At 41.9% G+C, this 26,310-nt stretch overlaps 4 protein-coding genes across 7 annotated transcripts; 2 read left to right on the top strand and 2 right to left on the bottom strand.

Annotated features, from left to right (window-relative positions):
- The first annotated feature begins 172 nt into the window (after nucleotides 1-172).
- On the top strand, nucleotides 173-9,837 carry LOC112259169 (peroxisomal membrane protein PMP34). Its single transcript, XM_042327868.1, has 12 exons — nucleotides 173-185; nucleotides 1,056-1,106; nucleotides 1,213-1,264; nucleotides 1,387-1,538; nucleotides 1,669-1,785; nucleotides 2,059-2,207; nucleotides 3,172-3,267; nucleotides 4,542-4,625; nucleotides 4,937-5,770; nucleotides 6,754-6,866; nucleotides 7,157-7,262; nucleotides 7,798-9,837. The coding sequence occupies exons 1-9, from the start codon at nucleotides 173-175 to the stop codon at nucleotides 4,976-4,978; spliced, it is 756 nt and encodes a 251-aa protein (XP_042183802.1). The 3' UTR covers nucleotides 4,979-5,770; nucleotides 6,754-6,866; nucleotides 7,157-7,262; nucleotides 7,798-9,837.
- LOC112258451 (zinc finger protein 24) lies at nucleotides 9,833-16,790 on the bottom strand. 2 transcript variants are annotated; one of them, XM_024432823.2, is made up of 5 exons: nucleotides 15,970-16,790; nucleotides 13,850-13,921; nucleotides 13,598-13,737; nucleotides 13,174-13,279; nucleotides 9,833-10,972 (listed from the first exon to the last, which is right to left on the bottom strand). In XM_024432823.2, the coding sequence occupies exons 1-5, from the start codon at nucleotides 16,268-16,270 to the stop codon at nucleotides 10,344-10,346; spliced, it is 1,248 nt and encodes a 415-aa protein (XP_024288591.1). In that variant the 5' UTR covers nucleotides 16,271-16,790; the 3' UTR covers nucleotides 9,833-10,343. The 2 variants fall into 2 exon arrangements, with proteins under 2 accessions (XP_024288591.1, XP_024288592.1); XM_024432824.2 differs by lacking the exon at nucleotides 13,850-13,921 and having other exon boundaries at nucleotides 15,970-16,772.
- A 476-nt stretch (nucleotides 16,791-17,266) lies between these two features.
- Nucleotides 17,267-19,685, bottom strand: LOC112258450 (zinc finger protein 502). 2 transcript variants are annotated; one of them, XM_024432821.2, is made up of 4 exons: nucleotides 19,038-19,685; nucleotides 18,571-18,658; nucleotides 18,368-18,476; nucleotides 17,267-18,116 (listed from the first exon to the last, which is right to left on the bottom strand). In XM_024432821.2, the coding sequence occupies exons 1-4, from the start codon at nucleotides 19,358-19,360 to the stop codon at nucleotides 17,386-17,388; spliced, it is 1,251 nt and encodes a 416-aa protein (XP_024288589.1). In that variant the 5' UTR covers nucleotides 19,361-19,685; the 3' UTR covers nucleotides 17,267-17,385. The 2 variants fall into 2 exon arrangements, with proteins under 2 accessions (XP_024288589.1, XP_024288590.1); XM_024432822.1 differs by having other exon boundaries at nucleotides 19,000-19,088.
- pgls (6-phosphogluconolactonase) lies at nucleotides 19,083-26,262 on the top strand. Of its 2 annotated transcripts, none has more exons than XM_024432837.2 (6): nucleotides 19,083-19,205; nucleotides 20,591-20,859; nucleotides 21,653-21,760; nucleotides 22,142-22,243; nucleotides 25,027-25,167; nucleotides 25,452-26,262. In XM_024432837.2, the coding sequence occupies exons 2-6, from the start codon at nucleotides 20,596-20,598 to the stop codon at nucleotides 25,596-25,598; spliced, it is 762 nt and encodes a 253-aa protein (XP_024288605.1). In that variant the 5' UTR covers nucleotides 19,083-19,205; nucleotides 20,591-20,595; the 3' UTR covers nucleotides 25,599-26,262. The 2 variants fall into 2 exon arrangements, with proteins under 2 accessions (XP_024288605.1, XP_024288604.1); XM_024432836.2 differs by lacking the exon at nucleotides 19,083-19,205 and adding an exon at nucleotides 19,813-19,951.
- The last annotated feature ends 48 nt before the right edge of the window (nucleotides 26,263-26,310 follow it).

Below are 26,310 nucleotides of genomic sequence, written 5' to 3'. Positions count from 1 at the left end.
TGGTTTCATGTGTTTGATGCCATTCCATTTGCTCCATTACAAATATTATTATGAGCAGTCCTCCCCTCAGCAGCCTAGTCCACATTTTTGTTTTATAACTAAACCATTGTTATGTCTGTGGTACTGTATCTGGACAAGCCTGAGATGCGTTTTGTTCGCTTGAGCGTTTGCTATGTTGCGGAACGGTTTGTACTGAACGACACGTTTACCCAAAACGTTCTTGAACCGACTGAGGTACGTTTGCTCCGGTTTGGTGGGTGTGGCTTGAAGTAATGAGTGTATTTAAAGGGCAGTGGTACTGTTGACAGCGTTCCCTAACCAAATACAGTACAGTATGACAACCCGTCCCCGTTCTTCAACTGGTCATTCAGTACAGCAACGTTTCCGTTCAATTGAGTGTTCCAGAACGTTAATGCCTACTGAAGGCAGCCCTGCCGTTTCATTTGTTTGAGTGACAACTGGAAAAGCCAATAAAATGAACACGCGGCATCTCCTATTGTCCAATCACCTTATTGAGAAAGGGAATATATGTACCATTGGCTATACGAACGACCTGAATGTAAAATGAGTACGAAGTGCATTCGGGGGGAAATGGTTTTAATGTCTATGAGAAAAACCCATAAGAGCATTCAGCCGCGTTGATGTTTTCTGGAAGGAACTGATTTTTTAAATTTATTTTTTACTATCTCTATTCCCTAACTATTTTACATAGTGGAATGCAAACAAAACTGTCAAGTTTACATTTGTATCTCCCGCAATTAAAATGAGCACTCGAGAATTTCGATTTGCTGAAGTTTTCTCGTATGAAAGATTGGTGCATGCAATGGCAGGAGCAGTGGTAAGTTAACTTTGTTTATGTGCATTGCCTTTTTTAGAATAGGTTATTGCAGATTCTCTGCATTACATGAAAACAAGGGGCAGTATTTCTTTAAATTGCTATCTGACAGGCCAATACTGCCAAACCTGTATCCCCTATAAATAAGGTTAGCCTAATATCAGCAAATGTTCACATTTTGAAGACCCTACATTTGACAGTAGGCCTATATGTTTTTAAGGGAGTGTGACCGTTTTCTTCCCACTTGACACTGCAAGACTACGGCTGCAAGGTAAGGCTAGCTATATCTTTACGCCTTTGTGGCAAACTGAATAGAGGACATAAGATATCTCGGTGCAAGTCTCATGTCTATTCTCTCTGTTCCTCTTTTTCTGTAGTGAATGAGAAGAGGAAGGCCATTCTGTCAGAGATTGTTAAGGAAGAGGGGTTGTTAGTTAACAAAAGCTCTGTCTTTCTCTCGTTCTGCTTTCTCTCTCTGCTCTTTTAGCCATTTTGTATTTGAACAGAATCACCTGAGGTTGTGTCTGTCCCCCTGCCTGTCCTCTCTACAGGCTGGCGCCCTACAGGGGCTGGCTCCCAGTGATCTGCAGTCTCTGCTGCTCCAACTTCATCTACTTCTACTGCTTCCACAGCCTGAGAGCCAGCTGGCTCCGGGGACACAAGTCAACTCCAAGCAGAGACCTGCTAATGGGCACCACTGCAGGTAGGCCAACATAAGACCCTAAAGACCCATACGCTGATGCTAACTAACTTACCAAGTTATTAATACGTAATAACACTTAAACAGTGTCATGGAATGATTCTGAGCTTTTTCTCTCCCCATCTCTCTGCAGGTGCAGTGAACGTGTTTATGACCACTCCGCTGTGGGTGGTCAACACACGGCTCAAGCTTCAGGGGGCAAAGTTCCGCAATGCAGACCTCCGTCCCACTAACTACTCAGGCATCATAGGTAAAGGCAGCTGCAGTATGAGTGTTGGAAACAGATAAAGTTGTAGATGTGTGCCAGTATAATGTCTGTCTCTCTGGGGACAAGTTTAGCTCCATCCCTGTGCCCACTGCCTCTTCAGCCAGCATCATCTCTCTCTCTCTCTCTCTCGCTTTCTATATTTCTTTCAAACACACAGGCAAACACACATTGTACTACTGTTGTCCTAGTCTGGTTTATTTGTCACTATGTCAGATTGTCTCTAGGGTAAACGGTGTCCCTCTCTCCTCCCCTCAGATGCCTTGGTGCAGATCATTGAGGAGGAAGGGGTGGGGGCCCTGTGGAACGGGACATTCCCCTCTCTCCTGCTGGTGCTCAACCCGGCTGTCCAGTTCATGATCTATGAGGGCTTGAAGAGGCAGATGAGAAGCTTGGTTCACAGAGAGGTAATGGGAGGGGGCGAAGGGATTACTTGCAAAGACTGGGTAAAATTATCGATGGGAATTGAATTCTCATTGATGGGAAAAAGCCCTTCAGTCCTCCCTCACTACCAAAAAAAATGGTATAACAGAAAAGCAAAGAGGAATCATTAGATGTATCTGTCAACCAGTACTTTTATTTTTTGTATTTAACCTTTATTTAACTAGGCAAGCCAGTTAAGTACAAATTCTTATTTACAATGATGGCCTACCAGAAGGCAAAAGGCCTCCTGCGGGGACGGGGGCTGGGATTAAATTTTTTAATAAAAAAAAAAATTAAGACAAAAGACATCATGACAAGAGAGACACCACAACACTACATAAAGAGAGACATAAGATAACAACACAGCATGGCAGCAACACATGAAAACACAGCATGGTAGCAACACAACAACATGGTGGAAACAAAACATGGTACAAACATTATTGGGCACAGACAACGGCACAAAGGGCAAGAAGGTAGAGACAATAATACATCACGCGAAGCAGCCACAACTGTCAATAAGAGGGTCCATGATTGAGTCTTTGAATGAAGAGAGAGAGATAAAACTGTCCAGTTTGATTTTTTTTTGCAGCTCGTTCCAGTCGCTAGCTGCAGCAAACTGAAAAGAGGAGCGGCCCAGGGGTGTGTGTGCTTTGGGGACCTTTAACAGAATGTGACTGGCAGAAAGGGTGTTGTATGTGGAGGATGAGGGCTGCAGTAGATATCTCAGATAGGGGGGAGTGAGGCCTAAGAGGGTTTTATAAATAAGCATCCGTACACATCTTGATTTAAAAAGTACACATATTGACATTAACAAACACTTCCATTGTATTGGAAGTCATACCTCCAATATATAAAAATACCCTGGTATGCTGTATTATATACCTGCCCAACCCTATTTATTCTGGAACTAACTGATCCTGATACTGTTTCTGTCCATTTCTCTAGCTGGTGTCTCTTGAGATCTTTCTGATTGGTGCCATAGCCAAAGCAGTGGCCACCACAGTCACATACACACTACAGACTGTACAGTCCATCCTGAGTGTAAGAACAGTGTGTGTATGTGTGTTTGTGTGAATGTTCCTCATGAAAAGGTACTACTGAATCACTTCTACCCAATATCTACACAACCTGGTTTTGCTATTTGTTTGAGATGTGTAGTAAACCAGTAGTGATTTCTGTTGTTATTCAAGTAGTAATGAGTGATAAAATGAGGCGCTTCAAGACTTGTGAACACTACGTATTTCCTAGTTACTGTGTAACTACTGAGCTTTTGGGTATCTATTACTTAAAACCTACACATTCTACCACAATTCCTACATGTTCACTATTGAATTACTACTTAATGCCTACACATTCAGTGTGTAGTGTTGTGTCAGTACTGATTTGCTCCTGATACCTTTTCATTTCCCACATAAACCCTTTTGAATTACAAATGTAGACTGACACATTTACAACTGTTTGCCTATTCAAAATCACTATTGACATTTTCTTGTGTCACTACTGTGTCTCTACTAGACTAGTGCACATGTAGTTATATCATCAAACAAGAAATGTTTATACAAATGTAATAGCAAAAATATTACATTAATTACATATTAAATTAGATATTTACACTTTTTGTTCATCCTTATCTATATTTAGAATATAAAGACAAGTACAAGAAACAAACAATTATAAGCCATTGTCAATCCTCTGCTAACAGAAGTCACATAAGACAAACAAATAAACATTTGAGAAACAATATTAATCTTACCAACAATGGCCTCCAGTCTTCTTATGTCAAGGGCCTCCTTGGTAACAGGGCAAAAGAGGTAAGTAGAATGGGTAAGTATACCAGTATGAACATACTGTACATCTGCATACAAACACACCTTCTTATTAACTCGCATGCCGAAAACAGGGGCTATATAGCTACATTTCAATGGTGCTAGCAAACAGCTCGGCTACCAACATCAAGTAGTAAAACTCTCTACCTGATTACGACTGGAGACACTACTGTTTTCCTACCGAGCACCACAAAACTCTACTTGTGTATCTTGAGTAGTGTGTAAACTACACATTCACTACACAATCCCTACAAGTCTCTGCATTGCCGCTAATGCACAAATAGGTTCTGTGTAGTAATTCTGTAGTACTCTTTTGTGAGGGCTGTCTGTCTGTCCTGTGACTGTGTATGAGTGTGTCCGCCAGTTTGGAGGTTGCGTTTTAGTGCTCTGCTGTGAAACATTGGGCTGTCCCAATGTTTAGTGTTATTCCAGTGGAGCAAGCTCTCCGTGTGTTAATTTCACTGCTCGTTATCTGCTTCTCGTTCTCAGTTTGGTCAACACACGCAGCACACAGGCGGATCGCCACTTGTCAACAGCCTGAGAAGTGTGATGCACCTGCTGATCAATAGTGAGGTTGGTCCACACACACACACACACACACCTGCCTACCTTATTTCAACATTTTATTTACCAAGCACCATGACTGCTACCACACCCAGACTTAGTCCGTGGTTGCGTTCCAGGTTGTCTTATTGCCGTCGTGCTGTGCATCTCAGAGGATTCTTATACCATATTCATGTGTTTCCTGAGATGTCAAACACTTCTCCAGGCGCTGTGAGATCTGATCATATGTGCAGCACCATTGCAATTAAGACTACCTGGAACGCAGCCAATGCCTTCATCTCCTACATATTCTGTTTTTCGACACTCTCTCCCGCCATTAGGAAGTATGGCATGCTGGGCCTGTTCAAAGGCCTGGAAGCTAAACTCCTACAGACTGTCCTGACCGCTGCCCTCACGTTCCTGCTCTACGAGAAGATTGCCAGCAGCACTTTCAGGGTCATGGGAGTGAAGAGGCCTGCATCCAGCCACTAGCCTGTCTGTTACATCAGACATCCGATCCCATATTGCTCCCTATCTATCCCCCCCGTAGCCCTAACCCCTCAATGTTGGCATGTCTAAAGGATCTGGATAGGTATAAGCAGTGTAGCTAGGGGTAAATCTTTCACCGTATTGCTTCTATCTTACATATATGCAAGTGTCAAAGGGTTAGGGCCAAGGGGAAGGGATCGAACTGAGACTGTACCAGAGATATTAGAGAAAGGATGAGACAGCAGTCCCATTGGGCAATGAATGGGGGAATGTATAACGCTTCACCCAGAAGACTGTCGACCAATCACTTGGTCCACGCGGTGCATTCTGGGCAACTCTGGGACAAGAAGAGCTCTCCTTCAAACAGTGAATGGGAGTCAATTGGGCACGAGCTCAAAATCCCCAAATTAGCACCAATAACCCAAACCCTTTTCCTAACCGTAATTCTCCTAATCTGCTGCGTAAATTCTCCTAACCTGCTACGAGAAGCCAAATCTGACGTTCATTTGACAAAAGCTGTATCCCTTCTAGCCATAATCCACAAATTATTTAGTGATGCATTGTTGCTCTTGTCAAATCACTGAGACATTTTTTCATTGTGTCATTAAGGGATGTAATTAAATGCATTTTTGTACAGCACAATGTCATGGATGGATAATTCACCAACATTTCAGATTCTCAGAAAGGTAGAAATAAAGTGTTGCTTCTCAAATAAGTACATTTTAGCTTTTTTTGACCATATGCATTCACTGTCATTTTCAGATTGTCTTTTTAAAAATCTGTTTTTCCTCTGATTTGCGTACTTCCTTTTACTGATGTGGAGCGTTTTTTTAACATTTTTTTTTAACAGTAATATAATTCTGGACCAGTAGATGGGGTCACAGCCCCACAGAATAATAAAGGTTTAAAATGTAGCGTTTACTACGGTGCTATATGTTTAATCAAATTATTGGTATGTATTCCGTTTAACTATAAAATGTTAGCGTTAACAAAGCATATTTTTATCCACATGTATGCTATTTTAATCTGTTTCACGTCATACGTTTGCGTCGGCCGGAAATTGAATTTCCATCGCCTCTTGTTTTTGTTCCCAGTTAGATTCTGTTCAGCAGCTGGGTTAGGTAGGCTTTTTGTGTTCGAAATTTACGAGATATTTGGTTAGTTTGAACAACTTTAATATCAATTCAAACGGTGTTTGGACAATAACGCAGAGCCATGTCTAAACTCGCTTCTTTTCACACACAACTGTCCTCCATCATGGAAATACTGTCTAGAACCGCAATGGCTCATGTGTGCAAACTGGTTGACGACGAATACGCGGGAATTTCTTTAGAAAATGAGGCTCTTATTGATAAATTGCATAATCTGGAAAGTGAACTGACAATTGTGAAAAGCACAGCTCCCAAGCTGGCTGGAAACTATCGCTCTGTTGGTGTTCAAACTGGTGAAAATATCACCAGAATAGACAGAGGTATGTTGTGGTCTTTTGATAATGCATCCATGACAAGGAGGAGAATGCATGTTGTGTTGACAAGAATGCATGCAGAATGGGGATTTTATAGTCTTCATTCCTTTCCCTTTTAGTCTATTCGTCCTATAGGGGCCACTGTTTTCAATGTGTTTGACACAATATTCCCAAGTGCCAATTCAGTTCTGCATTCTCTTCCAGGGCTAAACGGGTCCCCCACCATCGAAGGAATATTTGGGAAGGAATGGTGCCTTGATCTATGGAACCATGGGGATCCCTACAGCACAGAGAACAGTCCGCAACACATTGCCAAAGTGAGTGAGTAGACTGAGGACAGTTTCCCTTGCCTCATCCGCTGTTCTTCATCTGCACTGATATGAGAAAGCACTAGGCAGGATTGTGGAAACCAACATAGGACACAGACTTACCAGAGGACATGCAGTCGGATGTCCAGCTCTTTGAAATGAGTGAATCAGAGGCTCCCCTAAATTATTGACACTTACCCCTTCTGTCATGTTTAGAAGTCTTATTCCTTCAATGCATTTTGTTAGTTAGTGTCTGCATTTTTCAAGTGGCTCTAAAAATATTTGTCTTATTCTCATAGTCAATAGGGGTGCCTTCAGGCCAAGCTGACGTTAAAGAGGAGGATTTTGAGGTGGAAATCATAAACAGCAGAGACCAACAGGAAAGACCAACAATAATTTTAGACGGTAAGTTGTTAGGGGTTTTAATAAATCAAATCATCAAATCAAATTTTATTTGTCACATACACATGGTTAGCAGATGTTAATGCGAGTGTAGCGAAATGCTTGTGCTTCTAGTTCCGACAATGCAGTAATAACCAACAAGTAATCTAGCTAACAATTCCAAAACTACTACCTTGTAGACACAAGTGTAAGGGGATAAAGAATATGTACATAAAGATATATGAATGAGTGATGGTACAGAGCGGCATAGGCAAGATACAGTAGATGGTATTGAGTACAGTATATACATATGAGATGAGTATGTAAACAAAGTGGCATAGTTAAAGTGAGATGTTTGAATTGCCTGGCTGGTGTAGTGCTAAATCGCATAGGTTTAACTGTATGCTTTTGATGACATGCACAGTTATAAGACACTGTGACCCTCTCTTAATTGGTCATCGTGGAGGTTGGACATTGTTTTTCATGAATAGGTGGACAGGCAATCGAAGCCACAACTCGTATGTGTATTCTTCTTTTTGTATTTTCTCTGTTGCTTCAGGAGATGATGACTTATTGGACAATGGAAGAGAAGGGCCCTCCAATGAGTATCCATCCTTTGATTCCTTCCGCCAGGACAGGCCAGGGAGACGGGATAAACAGGTACTGGAGATGTCAACTACGGATGTCTCCACAGGACACACTTTACGTTTCATATCCATCGACGGAGTGGAGGAGGAATATGGCGAACATGTATTTCCCATTGAGGACGATGAGACGAATGAGTTCCTACCAGACGATACCGAGCTGTTGCCCAACGAAGGACAAGATGAACACATCACAAAGCCAACGTATGCAAAGAAGTCTTTAGCAAAGTCAAAAAGCAAAGCTGGAAAGACTGCTGGGAAGACTAAGACTTTCAGTTACTTTAATAGGTTTAACTTGCACTCCCATAGTAAATCCGACACAAACAAGTTAAGTTGTGTGATTTGTAAGAAGACTTTCTTACGGCAGAACCATCTGACGATGCATATGAAATCTCACAAATCGCTGTACTGCAGTGTGTGTAAGAACTGTTATCCTGGGAAAACTCAGCTCAAAAAACACAAGTGTGTTGCTCCCGATTATCTGGCCTCGAACAGCTCTAAGTACTTTTGCCATTACTGCGGCAAGTCTTTCAGCTGTCCGTCAAGCCTGAGGATACACCACCTGGTGCACACGGGAGAGAGACCCCACACGTGCACTGTCTGCGGGAGAGGATTCACACAGAAGGGCAATCTGAAATGTCACATGCGCCTTCACACTGGTGAGAAACCGTACAAATGCCTCACATGCGAAATTGGTTTCACCCAGAAAGTATACCTCACTCAGCACTTGGCCAAAGCTCACGGTCAAAAGGAAGATAATAAGAAAAAGAAGGCTGAAGTGCACAAATGTTCTAAGTGTCAGTTGTCTTTCGTCAATCAGCAACTGCTCCAAACACACATGACTGTTCATAAAAATAAATGAAGTATTTTTGGTTGATTGCAATACTCTTGACTTAAAGGGGCAAGCTGCAGTTGCTACATCTATTTTGGGACTTAGAAATGATGTACTCATTTATTGTTGAAGAATATAACTTAATGCCTCATGAGCTTAGTTGAACTGTTGTACCCCATCAGAACCCAACATAAACAAAGTAAACACATTTGTTATTTAGCAGACGCTCTTATCCAGAGCGACTTACAGGAGCAATTAGGGTTAAGTGCCTTGATCAAGGGCACATCGACAGATTTTTCACCTCGTCAGCTCTGGCATTCGATCCAGTGACCTTTCGTGTACTAGGGCAACACTCTTAATGACTAGGCTGCCACCCTAAATAGCCTCAAAACATGGATAAAACTATCATTTTGATGGTCAGTCCTTGCATCAATAGCTCTATGAATTTGAGTTGTTAGCCTACATTTCACCAGGCCCAGCCCTCAGCTTTTTACCGAAAAGGGTGGGGAGGCCTCTTATCTGAACCGCTGATTGCCCCTTTAAAGGATTGTGTGCCTGCTCTGCTCAACTGGAGAACCAAATACTGTCTAGTGTATGTCATACTTCACAATATTGGAGCGACCTTAACACGTCACCTAGCGACCTTGTCAAGGGGTATGGATCTGGACGCTGGACCTGGGAGTCCACCCCCCCCCCCCAAATACACTACAGTATGTTGTAGGCTTTATTTATCTGAATTCGCTACAACACTAACATGTTATGATTTACCTACAATAAAAGTAAATTGAAGTTTTATTTTGCAAAGAACGTGGCGCATGAGTATTGCACAATTCATAAGTACTGTAATGTTTACCTACCACTAGCCTGTTCTATATTTTAGGCTCAAGGAATTAACCTGCCAATGTTTGATGCAAGATGGCACTGTATCTGCATTGTCCTCTATACGTTGGTACAAATTACATAAGATATCATTAAATGGATGTTTTCAAGTTCTGTTCCCAGCAGTGCATTTTGTACTTGTTTTGTACATAATGCTTCCATGATTGTGTCAGTTGTTTTTCTGGAATATATTCATCTACTGTAAACTTAGTTTGGTTTCATAATTAAAACACCATTAATGGTATACCATTTCAATCATTTAATCATTGCCATGTTTACATTTTTATAACATATGGAATACAAATGTAATGTGAGTACAGATAATTATTTGGCACATGTTTACATGACCGGTCTACTACACTGGCATTCTTCACAGTAGCACAAACAACTGGTATCAGGACCACCACTGTTTAACACAAACAGTACATGTCTTTAGAGATATTTCAAAAATGTCTATTCATCTAACAGTGGGGCATCTAGTGTCTTGCCAATTGTGGGACAACAAGGCAGTGTTTGTGTGCAATCCTACAGACAGAGCAGAGTGAAAACTTGAATGGAACAGTTCTCTGCCATGTAGTGAAGAGTAACAGCTTGATCATGTTCATTAGGGCACACAGTAGCGCAAAAATGTTAACTTAACATTTTTTTTTTTAAATCGACCTACCGAAAACCACCATGATTACAATACGGATAAAGATGTTTCAGTTGCCAGTTTTCAAAACAAGGTTGAAATGTAAATTAAAAATCAAATTAATTGAAACATTGGTGTGTGTTAAAACCGTGTTTATAGGTGTAGCTCTTCCCACAGTCGACACAGCTATAAGGCTTCTCCCCGGTGTGACTCCGGAGGTGGACATTCAACGAGCTCTTCTGAGAGAAACTCTTCCCACACTCTGTACAACTGTAAGGTTTCTCCCCAGAGTGTGTACGCTGATGCAGCTTCAGGTACGTCTTCTGAGCAAAGCGCTTCCCGCAAACGGTGCAGCCAAACGGTTTCTCTCCAGAGTGGCGTCTGATGTGGACTTTCAAGTAGCTCAAATAACCAAAGCTCTTCCCACAAAACAAACAGTCAAACTGCTGCTTCAGGTCTTTTCCAGTTCCCTGCTGGTGGCTTGGCCGGTTTCTTGGTGCGTATGTGTTGCGGGGAGGATAGTCCATGTACATCCCATCGGCTGTGTCAGGGCCAGGCACTGCTGTGTGGTCAACCAGACCAGCCAGAGTGGGATCTTCCATGAGGCTCTCAATGGATGTGGGCTGCTCTGTGTCAGGCTGTACCTGTTGGCTGCCTGCAGGGTATGTGTTCAAGTCCCCCTTGTATAGGTGAAGTTGACTGGCAGCTGCTCGCTCTACTGCTGGAGCATCCTCCACAGCTACGCTCCCTGTACAGTACAAATGAAAACAAATCTCAATACCGGCACCACAGCTGTGAAACAATTCAATAACCAGTCCCATATAGGGCTGTTGCAGTGACTGTATTACTGCCACACCGGCAGTCATGAGTCACAACTGCAGTAAAATTAGTAGTACCCAACTCGCTAACTCATCAGGTCCTAATGGTCTGGTACTCAGGGCTCTAACCACTGACAATGCAAATGCAGTCGAAAATCACAAACATCAAAACAGTATGTGCTTTTAAAACAGATTGAACTTTTCTTTAAATTGATCAATAGGTTGAAACAGTGGAAAACATGGTCATTGTGGATGTTTCAAAGCCTAACAAGGAAATTATTCATTCAAAACACCTGTATGCTTAAGGCCATATGAGGCCAAGCCAGAAGAAAAGATGATTGTGCCGTTATATAATACATAGTCTACCACATATTACACATGGATTGCAAGGGAACATCAACAGATACAGTTGAAGTCTGAAGTTTACATAGCCAAATACATGTTCTCAGTTTTTCACAATTCCTGACATTTAATTCTAGTAAAACTCCCCGGTCTTAGGTCAGTTAGGATCACCACTTTATTTTAAGAATGTGAAATATCAGAATATCATCACATTCCCAGTGGGTCAGAAGTTTACATACACTCAATTAGCATTTGGTAGCATTGCCTTCGAATTGTTTAACTTGAGTCAAACGTTTCAGGTATCCTTCCACAAGCTTCCCACAATAAGTTGGGTGAATTTTGGCCCATTCCGGCCCATTCCTCCTGACAGAGCTGGTGTAACTGAGTCAGGTTTGTAGTCCTCCTTGCTCACACACGCTTTTTCAGTTCTGCCCACAAACTTTCTATAGGGTTGAGGTCAGAACTTTGTGATAGCCACTCCAATACCTTGACTTGGTTGTCCTTAAGCTATTTTGCCACAACTTTGGAAGTATGCTTGGGGTCATTGTCCATTTGGAAGACACATTTGCAACCAAGCTTAAACTTCCTGACAGATATGTCTTGTGATGTTGCTTCAATATATCCACACAATTTTCCTACCACATGATGCCATCTATTTTGTTAAGTGCACCAGTCCCTCCTGCAGCAAAGCACCCCCAAAACAAGATGCTGCCACCCCTGTTCTTCACAGTTGGGATGGTGTTCTCCGGCTTGCAAGCCTCCACCTTTTTCCTCCAAACATGATGGTCATTATGGCCAAACAGTTCTATTTTTGTTTCATCAGACCAGAGGACATTTCTCCAAAAACGACTATCTTTGTCCCCATGTGCAGTTGCAAACCGTAGTCTGGCTTTTTTATGGTGGTTTTAGAACAGTGACTTCTTCCTTGCTTAACGGCCTTTCAGGTTTTTATTTTATTTTTTTAAATATTTTTTTTTCCACCTTTATTTAACCAGGTAGGCTAGTTGGTTATGTCGATATTGGACTTGTTTTACTGTGGATATAGATACTTTTGTACCTCTTTCCTCCAGCATCTTCACAAGGTTCTTTGCTGTTGTTCTGTGATTTATTTGCACTTTTCGCACCAAAGTACGGTAATTTCTAGGAGACAGAACGTGTCTCCTTCCTGAGCGGTAATTACTATCCATTTTACACTCAACATATCCACTTCATATGCGCACATCCACTCTATTTTATTCAGGTAACTTCAATTATATTCTTAATATAATAAAAATAACATAAAATAATGGCACAGATCTTATAAGCATATCTTGTCTGCTAAATGAACAAGCCTATGGCATGGTGCATAGCCAGATAACATACAGTTGGCCAACTCATTCTGTTCTTCTCAAATCAATTCTTCATATCATAACATTTCTTCAGACCTGCCTAAAATAATGAATTTGTGATTGCGGTGTATAGTCAATTGATTGATTCAACTTTTGAAAATGCAGACAATCCAAAGGCACGCACGCATCAGAGGCTTGTACGAGTGGAGCCTGGAGATGCTAAACGTATTTATGTTAATTAACAGTCAATTATCGTGAGACCAGCTGTCTTTCGCATGACAATAACAGGCTGACAAGATGTCATCACCGCCACAGCCCTAGTTCCTTAACAAGTCATAGTAGCATACAACTCTTATCCAGAGACTTACAATTGCAACTTGCATCGTTCCTTCATGAAAGGATGTCATTTATTTTACATATGAATGAGCTGTCCCGAATTTCAATGATCACGACACACATACTTTTTCTGTTGCTTGCATGTCCCCTCTGCTGGTCCACTGGCTGATCCTCAAACAGCTCTTCTTTGATAAACACCAAGTCAGGCTCATTGTCCTCCAAGTCTATTGCCTACACAAGACAGGTGAGAGACTGTTATTATCCTTTTTTATTCTGAATGTAACAGAAGCACCTTTGTAACCTTCATTGTGATCCAAGAGTATAAGCCTTTCCAGTCCCAATTCACTCCTTAACCCTTTCCCTAGGCCCTAACCCTTTGATCTGAACTCTGGATAGGTATAAAACACTCAGCTTCCACCACATTGCTTGGTCTTTAACCTTACAGATCTGCAAACATCAAATGGGTAGGACTAAGGTCAGGGGAAGGGAGAAAATTGGGACAGCCTGGCTAGCAGAGATGTACCATTCAAGGATATTAATAAATCTGACCTGAGTGACCCCATCATCGCCCAAGATGGCCGATCCAATTGTTGTCTCTTTATCCTGAGGGATTGACTCCCCATCTCTCCATAGATCCATGCACCAGTCCTTACCAAAGACACTCTCTATCGCGGGGGCAGACTGCTTCTCTGAAAATGGGAATGTCTATCATGAATATACTGACCGTGGCTGAACCAGCCGCCATTCATCTTCCCAGTAAACAGCTCTGCAAGCGTTATAACATTAAAATATGTTACTCACCAAATATGCCTGCCCTGCAGCAACTATCGCCCTTTACTGCTGTTACGCCCAGGATGTACTTCCAAAAAAGGTCTAAATAAAAATTAACAAGCAACAGAAAAAAAAAATTAAGTATTGTGTTTGACCGGAAGAGGTGCCAATTGGTAGCTCTTCTGGTCAAAAACAATACATTAAAAAAATGTTCGGTTCCTTATACATTTTTATTTAGATCGTTTTTGGAAGTACATACATGCTTGCAGAGTTGTCTACAGGCAAGATGAATAGCAGCTTTGTGGGCAAAGAGGAGATTGTCATATCAAATCCAAAAGTATTTGAGATGAAGTCGTAAACAGGGGTAGACAAATCGTGAAATGCTTGCTTACTTTTCCAAAATGCAAAATAGTGATACAAGGAATAAATACACAGTGAATAACTTGTAAAAAATAACATGGCTATATACAGTGAATACCAGTACTGATTCGATGTGCAGGGGTACGACGTAATTAAGGTAGCTATGTACATATAGGTAGGGGTAAAGTGACTAAGCAACGGGATAGATAAACCGTGGCAGCAGCGTATGTGGTGAGTGTGAAAGTGTGTGTGGGCTTATGTAGTGTGTATGTCGGGGTGTAAGTATGTGTGTGTGGGTAGAGTCCAATGTGTCCATAGTCGGTGCAAGAGAGTTGGTGCAAAAAAAGGGTCACTGCAGGTAGTTCGGGTAGCCATTTGATTAGCTATTTAGAAGTCTTGTTGGTTTCAGACTTGGTGCACTGGTACCACTTGCCATGCGGCAGCAGAAAACAGTCTATATCGCTTGGGTAGCTGGCATCGGACAATTTTTGGGTTCTTCCTCTGACACTGCCTGGTGTAGAGGTCCTCGATGGCAGGGAGCTCGGCCTCAGTGATGTACTGTGCCGCACTCACCACCCTCTGTAGCGCCTTGCGGTCAGGTGCCTTGCAGTTGCCGTACCATTCGTTGATGCTGCCAGTCAAGACCCTCTTAATGGTGCACCTGTAGAACTTTGAGGATCTGAGGACCCAGGCCAAATCTTTTCAGCCTCCTGATGGGGAAAGAGGTGCTGTCATGCACTCTTCACAAATGTGCAGACCATGTTAATTCCTTAGTGATGTGGACACTGAGAAATTTGAAGCTCTCGACCCTCTCCACCACTGCCCCATCGATGTGGACATGCTCGCCCCTCTGTTGCTGTAGTCCACGATCAGCTCCTTTATCTTGCTGATGTTGAGGGGGAGGTTGCTGTGCTGGTACCACACTGCCAGGTCTCTGACCTCCTCCCTATAGGCTGCCTCATAGTCATCAGTCCTACCACCATCATGTTGTCGGAAAACTTGATGGTGTTGGAGTCGTCCGCAGCCACGCAGTTGTGAGTGAACCGGAGGGGACTAAGCACACAACCTTGAGGGGCCTCGGTGTTGATGGACAGTGTGGCAGATGTGTTGTTGCCTACCCTCACCACCTGGGGGTGGCCCGTCAAGAAGTCCAGGATCCAGTTGCTGAGGGAGGTGTTTCGTTCCAGGGTCCTGAGCTTGGAGGGGACTATGATGTTGAATGCTGAGATTAAGTTTAACAAACGGTTAAATTACCACACACACTTACAGGGTTAGGGTTCCGACACGGACAAATGTCCATGTTACAGCGCTCGTTTACGGAAAACAACTGGAAGACAGAGGCGTACCTGTGCTAATTAACGTTAGCCATCTGCGTCTAGGAACACCTTCGTGTAAACGGAAGTTGGACGCCACAAACACGTCGCCTGCAACAGTTTGCATTTGTGAAATGTTTTTTTATGTATTATGAAAGTAGAGGGTTTTATGTTTCTAGAACTGTACCGCAAGTGAGAATTGAGTCACGTTTAGATGGAGTAACGTTATTTGGCTGTTTGGCCGATGTCACATAAAAAGTTATCAAAAACTAACTATGTACTGTTTACATCACCCAACGAATAGCCCGCAATTACACAGAACAATGTGTGCAGCTAATTGCGGGTTATTCGTTGGGTGGTGAAATCACTAGTTGTATCTAAAGTCTGCCCACACCAGTCTTAACTCGTAGATCGTGGAATGTATTTTAATCGGCTACAGTAGCAAGCTAGCTAACGTTACCGTCTAAAAATGCTCACCTCGGTTCTCTGTTGCTCGATGCGTAAATATTTGTCCCGAGACCTGAACTCCATTCTGACAACGGTTGGCAATGACCCTTTTACGCTCGTGGAGTTTTACCGTCTTTAATTCAATCTCTAGCAGATAACATTTCTTCTTTAATGCCTCGTTCTCATTCATGTGCTGGGATATTTCAGAACGGAGAACGGCCGAGCACTCGTCGACAAGTTTACCGATTTCAACCACAGCAGCTTTGCTTAGCATTTCCATAATGGAAGCTAACTGGGTCTGAAAACTTCCCCGATTTATCATCGTATTCATGGTTTTGTTTTAAAAATAAACTAAGTCCAACGTGTATGATAGGCTGGCGATATTAATAAAATGGAATAATAATAGACATTGATTGGGTGGCTAGCTAGCTGAAATAGACCAGGGATAAGCTAAATTACGAGATAGGAATCTCATTGGGCAAAGAACTGCGAATGTATAAAGCCTCACCCATCAGACTTTTGACCAATCGCGTTTAAGTTGTCATGCTGCGTCACGCGGTTGCTAAACTGATCGTCACGCAATCCCTTCTCAAAGTCGGGGTATGCCTATTTTCCTCGAAAGTACGATGCAAAAGCTATACGATATTACAGATAAGTTAATTATCTCACATCTCCGAAAATATTTTTAATGTAGTACTTGTCGAAATTAATGATAATGTTGGGGGTTTAGAGCTAGCCCAATTGACTCCCATTCACTCCTTGAAGGAGAGCTCTCCTTGTCCCAGAATCGACCGGAATGCACCGCGCGGCTCATTGACAACGCATGAGCAGCGTAGACAATGGGCTCTGTAATACGAATGCGATAGAGTTTCCCATCTTCTCAAAAATATTTCTGAATAGACCTCGCTCATGAATCTAAACAATACCGCTTTGAATTGTGGGATACTTTACCGTAAATCCAGAAAGGAAAGGTCACAACACATTTTGTTGTGCTTTAATTCATGGTTTACGGTCAAATATCCCACAATCCAATGCGGTAATGTTTAGATCCAATTTAAAAAACTAGACCCTTAAGCGGTCGGCTGTTCCTTTCACGGCTATATTTCACCTCCAAAACCTATTTCAAATTAGGAAAACGATATCAAGGCTGTATCACATCCGGCCGTGATTTGGAGTCCCATAGGGCGGCGCACAATTGGCCCAGCGTCGTCCGGGTTTGGCCGTCGTTGTAAATAAGAATTTGTTCTTAAACTGACTTGCCTAGTTAAATAAAGGTTACATTTGAATAAAATAAAAATGACAGAGAGCAAAATAGTGACCTGGCAAATGTTGAAAAATAGGACAGCTTTATTTTTTCTGAAAAGCAAGAGACTATCCTATGAGAAAAACTTTGAATGGCTGAAGTCCAGCAAATCCACTGCAGAGGCTGTAGGCCTATGGTTGGTACTAGTACTGCTGAGGTCTATTTGTCCATCTGTCCTCTTGTAAACTGCACTCACTGTAAACATGCATGCTAAACTCTGTATGTACACCCATGTGTTTCTTAAGGTTACAGTTTTTAGTAAATCCCTTCCCACATTTCACACAAACATAAGGTTTTTCTCCGGTGTGGGTACGTTGGTGCATATCGAGAGTGCATTTTTGAATGAAGCTCTTGCCACAGTCGAGGCAGCGATATGGCTTTTCTCCGGTGTGTGTGCGTTGGTGGGTATAAAGATGCCCTTTCTGTGCGTATCTCTTTCCACACAGCGTGCATCGGTACGGTTTCTCTCCAGTGTGACTTCGCTGGTGTATTTCCAGCTGACTAGAACACCTGAAGTTCTTGCCACATTGCATACAGCCAAATCTTTTAGCTCCTGATGTTCTCAGGCTGTGGATCTTCATGTTTGACTTTGCCATACTGAAACTCTGAGAGGGCACATTTGTTATACCACCAGAGCTGTTTCCAGTTATGGAGCTTCTCTGTGCAGCAAGTGTGATCTGCTGCACATCCTGGCTCTGTGAACATGCAGGTGGCGTCCAATGCGTGTCCAGGTCCTCCGATTGCACTCCGGATAAGGGCTGAGTGCTGTGGTTCACTTGGCTCTCAGTAAGTATAGGGTGGTTGTCTGAGCTGTCTGGACAATGCTGAAGCACATCGAGACACCCAACAGCTGTATCAAGTGATGTTGCTGCTCCTGTTTGTGACACAGGAAGGAATATATAAGTATATCTTTTAGAACATAATTAAAACAGTTCAACCGTTATATTCAGTTACACAAGACAAGCCGATGCTTCTGCATTTTGCCTATTGCATTATTGCACTATATTACCCAACCTTCTAGGTTACCCAACTGTTCAGCAATGCCATTACAAGTCACTGTCCTCCCTGACAGTGTACTATTTGGCACACAGGCCATCATGTGATTTTTAATCCATCAACACTCACCATTTTCATTTATGAGCTCGGTCTTTGGCCCACTACCCCATATGTCCACCTCTGAAGGTTCCTCCTTGATCACAATCAACTCAGGCTGGTCTCTCACCACTGTGGTAGGCTTTAGGGCAAATAACAACAGCTTAGCAAATAAATGGTAACTAGAAGGACATTACAGTAAGGCTACTTGACAGAAGGAATGACAGTTAACGTACCACTGTTTCCAAAACAAGAGCACCATCTTCAACCTGATGGATGACGTGCATCTCTTGGGGAGGACAAATATTTTCCCAGGAACTCTCACTAAGCATACAAGAAAACAAATAGATTCAATTCTGCCAGATGAAAAGGGTTGGGTTCAATCAATAAATCAAGTATTTAATAAAATCCTTTTTACATCAGCATTTATCAAGAACTGCTTTACAGTTACCCAGCCTAAACCCAAAGAGCAAGCAGAAGCCACAGGATTCAAGCAGCACAGGGTTTCATGCAGAATCATTCTAATAGCTATTATTTGTGGCCAGTATAATCCAGACCTGGGTCAAAAACTATAGCAAATTAGAAATGTGCATTTTTGGGACTCAAACACATCACACGTCTTTGACCCAGATCTATTCACACACACACACACACAAGTACATTACCTGCCCATAGAATATTCAAAAAGGGTCAACTTGCAAACCTTTTTTTGATTGCAGCTATTTTGAGCTCAGACTGAGGTCTTTCACAATAATCGTTCATTGAACCATCTCTCACTCTTGTTGGCGTTTTCGTGCGTGTATCTGCCGTTGCGTCCTGCCTGTGCCCCCCGCCGACCCAAAACAAATTCTCCATCAGCTGCAATTTCTCTGTAAGTGTTGCTATTTCATTCCGACCACGCGTTATTTCTAATTTTAAAACCTTTGATTCGATGTCGACTAGTTTGCTTATTTCTGAAACTGCTGTTTTTGATAACGCGTCCATGACAGAAACGAGCTGTGCTTGAAAACAAAAGGCTGTCGACATTTTGGCAAACGTATTTATATAAAACTCAAATCTGCCGATAACTGTATGTATTACTTTCAACGAGCTGTCAAATATTTAGTTTGTTGTATATAACAATGTGTGCCTCGAGTTCTTTGTACAAACATGTACACAACAAAGACGCATGGTTCCATCTACAGGATCGGAGGGGAAATCACAAAGGATCACAGTAAAGACAAGTGGCAACTTTGCATCTAAAAAGCATTTGGGAGAATAATTTTAGAACATTTTCATTTAATAACTACCATAACTATATCGCGTAAAGGGGGTTCAATTATTATACGTAGTACATAGTCTGTTACCATACTGTTAATTATCAGTTAGTTGAATTACATCTAATATCGTATACAATCCAGATCATCAAAGACGATTAGAGTGTACTAAAGACAGTTTTTAGGCTTAAATCCAAAGACAGTGCACATAACACACACAGCATTTATGCCAATCACAATCACTACAATTACCAGAATTCAACATAACAGGGCGGTCCTGGATATTTGATTGGCTAGTGGATGAACAGTTTCAGGAAGTGATGCGAGTGGCAAAATTGCGTTCGCCGACAAAAAAGAGAAGGTAATTCTACAAGATTAACTTTGAGTAAAATGTTGCTTTTTCACACGCTTTATTAGAGCTAATAGTTTGAATTTGATACCTGTCTGGAACTGGTGAGCTTCACCTACTCTCCAGATTGAGATGCAAGCTATCAATGGCACTGCAGAGCTCTCTTACATGCACCATAGTGGACACTTAACGTGCACCAGTGAGATTATGCTGATAAATACGACTGTTATACCAGTTTTCTGGTTACACAGTCTGAAACTAAGCACGGCAAAGACGTGGAAAGTTTCTTTACAAGGCAGAAAGTTCAATTGAACTTAGTTACATTTGAACTTAGTCTGATGTACAGGCAATGTAAAGCGTAGTCACATTCGGACTACAGTGAGATGTGAATTTCCCCGAAGACTACTCACCACCATCATCAACATTATTATTATAGACCAGTCCACTCTTGCCTTTTTTTGTTATATTTATTCGTAGCTGGCACGCTTCTCTTGAATTGGGGAAATTCTGCAATATCATGGTGAATTGTAAAACAATGTGGTGTATTGACAGTGACACTTCCTCCTTGCTGGTATACGAAGTGCATCACTGGTTATACAATAAACGGTTTTATGTTACCTCAACCTTCTTTTCCCCCCTCTTCTATTCCAGTCAGGATGTCAGGCAGAAGAGTAGTGGTGTTCCCCTCAGCAGCAGAGCTTGGTCCAGCTCTGGCTCACCTGGTAGCATCTCGGGCTGACAAGGCCCTGTTGGACCATGGCCGGTTCTCCCTGGGCCTCTCAGGGGGCAGCCTGGTGTCCATGCTCAGCAAGGAGCTGCCTGCCCTGCCAGACCTGGACTGCAGCCACTGGCTAGCAGGGTTCTGTGATGAGAGGCTGGTTCCCTTCAACGATGGAGAGAGTACCTATGGACTGTACAAGGTAACATAATCTCATAGTTTACTGGTCCTCGCCTCTGCAGCTGCATATATTAAAATCAGTTTACTGTAAACCTGCTATGCATAAAAGATGACAATTAATATACAATGAATCTACAAAATATTAGGAACACCTGTTATTTCCATGACAGACTGACCAGGTGAAGGATGTGATCCCTGATTGATGTCAGTTGTTAAATCCACTTCAATCAGTTTAGATGAAGGGTAGGAGACAGCTTAAAAAGGGACAATTGAGACATGGATTGTGTGCAGTATGTGTGCCATTCAGAGGGTTAATGGGCAAGACAAAAGATTTAAGTGCCTTTGAACAGGGTATTGTACCAGGTGCACCGGTTTAAATTTGTGTCAAGAACTGCAACACGGCATTGTTTTTCACGCTCAACAGTTTCCTGTGTGTATCAAAAATGGTCCACCACCCAAAGGACATCCAGCCAACTTGACACAACTGTGGGAAGTAATTGTAGTCAACATGGGCCAGCATCCCTGTGGAACGCTTTTGAAACCTTGTAGAGTCCATTCCCCGACAAATTTAGGCTGTTCAGAGGGGAAAAGGTGGGTGCATCTCAATGTTAGGAAGGTGTTCCTAATGTTTTGTACAGTCAGTGTATGTGCATATTCTTATCCTACAGCACGATGTCTGTATTTTTCTGCAAGCACACGTATTTAATTCGGGGGAAAGGCATTTACCTTTATCTAATTTTTATTAAAACCTTCACTTATACACTTATATTCATCCTAACTCTTTATATTCAATCATGTTTTGTTTTTGTCAACAGAATCAGTTGTTCTCCAAAATCAACATCCCAGACAGTGGGGTCCTGGTGATTGACCCCTCTTTATCTGTACAGGAGTGTGCTGAGGATTATGCCCGCAAACTGAAGGAGGTACACACCCACACACATGCACCCATATACATACACAATGAATTTATCACTTGTATGGTTACGAAACAAAGAAAAGTTATGACATGAAACACTGAGATATTATAGTCTATTTTGGTATGGAAGGTAGACTCAGTGATATGACGTAGATGCAAAAAGTAAACAGCATAGTTGGTCAATTTCCAATAACAACTAAGAGCATTGAAGCGCAAGACTTTACTTCTCTGCTGTTTTGGTGCCCTGTCTACCACGCTGTGAACAGCGTGAAGGGAACCCGTGCAGATACTGTGTGTCTCGCTCACCTCAATATCTCCGGTGCTGCTCATGGCAATGTCATTTCGACTGAGTCTACCTTGAATTATTTTGTCTCACATGTACATATAGGCCTTCCCGAAGGAGGATATCCCTGTGTTTGATCTGTTGCTGCTGGGCATGGGGCCTGATGGACACACCTGTTCCCTCTTCCCAGACCATCCCCTGCTGGAGGTGAGCACTGTAGCCTCGTTCCATGTTGACTCCCAGGTTGTCTTTTTTTTTTTTTTGCAGTCGCGTTGCCCAGATTATCAAATCTCACAACTCCTGGAGAAGTGTTTAGCATGTTCTATGATAAAGCAATCTTCTCAGACGACCTGGAACCCCGCCTGTATCACTCACTAGGTTGTAATTCTGGTATCGAAGGAGCTAAAACAGGATAACTATTTACGTCAATGTTACTGATACTTTTTCTTTTTTAACCATGTGGTCTTGTGATGATCAGATCATGACGTTCCATCTGTTCTCCAAGAGGGTTAAAAAAAAATGTTTAAAAAGTCGTTGCTTGGTCTGGACGTAATTAAAGCTGTTAGATACTATTCTCATCAGTTAGTCTTTCATAATGGAATAACTGTCATCTGTTATGGGAGAACAGAAAACCCTCAGCATACATGTCGGAAGCAGCCCTCTCCCAGTTTCATGTTATTTGAACTGGAAATTAGCCATAAGCCCTCTACAGTTAGTTGAATACAAATATTTATGTTTAACACATGTAAGGGAAGGCGTTCATGTTGACAGAAACAAAATGTATTGTCGTGCAAAGCCATGAATACATGATCACAAATTACTGTCAGACTGACATATGGGGCTTTTAACAATATTAGAAAATCTCACACCCATTCACCAGCCCATTTTATAAATCCCCCTGGGAACCCATCCTTCAGTCTATCATAATGTCTTTTAACGACACTTATAGATACGGTTGAAGTCGAAAGTTTACATACACCTTAGCCAAATACATTTAAACTCAGTTTTTCACAATTCCGGACATTTAATCCTAGTAGAAAAATCCCCTTAGGTTAGTTAGGATCACCACTTTATTTTAATGTGAAATGTCAGAATAATAGTAGAGTGATTTATTTCAGTTTTTATTTATTTCATCACATTCCCAGTGGGTCAGAAGTTTACATACACTCAATTAGTATTTGGTAGCATTGCCTATAAATTGTTTAACTTGGGTCAAACATTTTGGGTAGCCTTCCACAAGCTTCCCACAATAAGTGAATTGTGGCCCATTCCTCCTGACAGCGCTGGTGTCACTGAGTCAGGTTTGTTGGCCTCCTTGCTCGCACACGCTTTTTCAATTCTGCCCAAAAATGTTCTATGGGATTGAGGTCAGGGCTTTGTGATGGCCACTCCAATACCTTGACTTTGTTGTCCTTAAGCCATTTTGCCACAACTGTGGAAGTATACTTGGGGTCATCGTCCATTTGGAAGACCAATTTGCGACCAAGCTTTAACTTCCTGACGGATGTCTTGTGATGTTGCTTCAATATATCCACATAATTTTCCTTTCTCATGAAGCCATCTATTTTGTGAAGTGCACAAAGCACCCCCACAACATGATGCTGCCACCCCCGTGCTTCACAGTTGGGATAGGGTTCTTCGGCTTGCAAGCCTCCCCCTTTTTCTTCCAAACATAACGATGGTCATTATGGCCAAACAGTTCTAGTTTTGTTCATCAGACCAGAGGACATTTCTCCAAAAAGTACAATCTTTGTTCCCATGTGCAGTTACAAGCCGTAGTCTGGCTTTTTTATGGCAGTTTTGGAACAGTGGCTTCTTCCTTGCTGAGCGGCCTTTCAGGTTATGTCCATATAGGACTCGTTTTACTGTGGATATAGATACTTTTGTACCTGTTTCCTCCAGCATCTTCACAAGGTCCTTTGCTGTTGTTCTGGGATTGTCTCTAGGAGACAGAACACGTCTCCTTCCTGAGCGGTACGATGGCTGCGTGATCCCATGGTGTTTATACTTGCATACTATTGTTTGTTCAGATGAACGTGGTACCTTCAGGCGTTTGAAAATTGCTCCCAAGGATGAACCAGACTTGTGGAGGTCTAAAATTTTGTTCCTGAGGTCTTGGCTGATTTCTTTAGATTTTCCCATGATGTCAAGCAAGGAGGCACTGAGTTTGAAGGTAGGCCTTGAAATACATCCACAGGTACATCTCCAATTGAATCAAATTATGTCAATTAGCCTATCAGAAGCTTCTAAAGCCATGACAACATTTTCTGGAATTTTCCAAGCTTTTTAAAGGCGCAGTCAACTTAGTGTATGTATACTTCTGACCCACTGGAATTGGGATATAGTGAATTGTAAGTGAAATAATCTGTCTGTAAAACAATTGTTAGAAAAATTACTTGTGTCATGCACAAAGTAGATGTCCTAACCGACTTGCCAAAACTATAGTTTGTTAACAAGAAATTTGTGGATTGGTTGAAAAATGAGTTTTAATGACTTCAACCTAAGTGTATGTAAACTTCCGACTTCAACTGTAATTTCCAGTAGGTTTAAATACAGATTCAAAGGTATGGTGCTATACATGAATGTACTGACAGTATTTTGTTGTGTCTCAGTGTAAGGTTTTTAAAAAAAGATCTTTAGATACTTCCTTTCAGTTCATTTAGGTCTGGTTCTGTCCAGTACTGTGTTTTTTTTTATGTGTTCATTTACACACACGGTTATACCTGTCATGCATGTGTTGTTTTAGTCATTTTATTTAACCAGGCAAGTCAGTTAAGAACAAATTCTTATTTTCAATGACGGCCTAGGAACAGTGAGTTAATTGCCAGTTCAGGGTCAGAACGACAGATTTGTACCTTGTCAGCTCGGGGGTTTGAACTTGCCTTCCGGTCACTAGTCCAACGCTCTAACCACCAGGCTACCCTGCCGCCCCGTCACTCCACTGGCTATGTATGGACTGTTCTTGTGTTTTGGGTTTACCCCTCTTTTAGGAAACCCAGAAAATTGTGGCCCCAATCGATGACTCGCCCAAGCCCCCACCACAACGTGTGACCATGACATTTCCCATGGTGAACTTAGCCCGCTGTGTGGTCTTTGTGTCAACAGGGGGCAGCAAAGCACCAGTGCTAAAGGTACTGTATCCTATCCTCCAAACTGGCATCCTCTCTGATGCAATAATATCTCACTCTGATCCTAACCTATTAAGAATCAAGTAATGTCACTATGAAGACTTGATTTGGTTATTTGTATGTATTGTTTACCTGTCATTTACTGTTATAAAAAAACAATTAAATCACAAAAATAATTGTCACTGTACAACAGTAATGGATTGAGAGCATTTCTGTGGTTGTTGATAATACTACGACAGGTGAGCGTTTTCTTTCAACTTGTGAGTTTCTGTTTTGGTCTCCCACAGCAAGTGCTGGAGGGTGGGGAAGGCCCGGCACTACCTGCAGCCAGAGTGGTCCCCAGCCACGGTGAGCTGTTCTGGCTCATAGATGAACCAGCCGCTGCCTCCTTGACACTCCAGGTGGAGAGACCAGGCTCTGCAGCAAAACTCTAAAGACCAAAGAGAAGGACAAAAAGGAATTGAAGAACTCAACATCTACAGAGACAAATGTACAGGATATCACTTAACATTCCTGTTTCTATTTGACGGTGTTATGTTTTAGACGTGAGATTAAAACCTACATATCATGAAAATGGGATGTAAGTGAATGAATGAATAGGAAAAACATTGGATTGTTAACACATCAGTTGTAGAACTGTGCTGAGTGTATGTATCATGATGGGAAAACCATTTGAAGTAGTTGCTGGATGATTCATTCCAGATCAAACAGTGTAACGTCATAATAATACAAATAGGTTTACTCTTAAAGTTTCAGGGATCTGATTTCATGAAAACTTTAGTGTGTACGATCTCGTGGAACTGTTTGGGATTCCAACTAGCTCAGCCAGAAAGTCTCCATATGGGACCAGTGTTTACTTTGTTACTAATCTGTTGACCTCTGTACTTTAAAGTTCGACTTTGCATTTGACTATCAAAGTGGGCGATAACATTTTGGGCATGCATTTCTGTCTAACCAAAAAAATGTAGGATTTTGATGGTAAACTAAATGGCACATGCCCTTCTTAGCTAAAGGGTACAATGATGAAAATAAAGATTTGTACAGAATTATCAATATTAACATTAAGAACTGATGAATAAAGGTAAAACAAATAATTTACTCAATTCGTAGTAGTTTCCACATGCAAAAAAATATTCAATGTCATAA

Source organism: Oncorhynchus tshawytscha, linkage group LG09, assembly GCF_018296145.1.
Source record: "Oncorhynchus tshawytscha isolate Ot180627B linkage group LG09, Otsh_v2.0, whole genome shotgun sequence".
NCBI lineage: Eukaryota > Metazoa > Chordata > Actinopteri > Salmoniformes > Salmonidae > Oncorhynchus > Oncorhynchus tshawytscha.
Note: the sequence above shows the minus strand (reverse complement) of the source record. Positions and strands in the feature narration are given on the sequence as shown.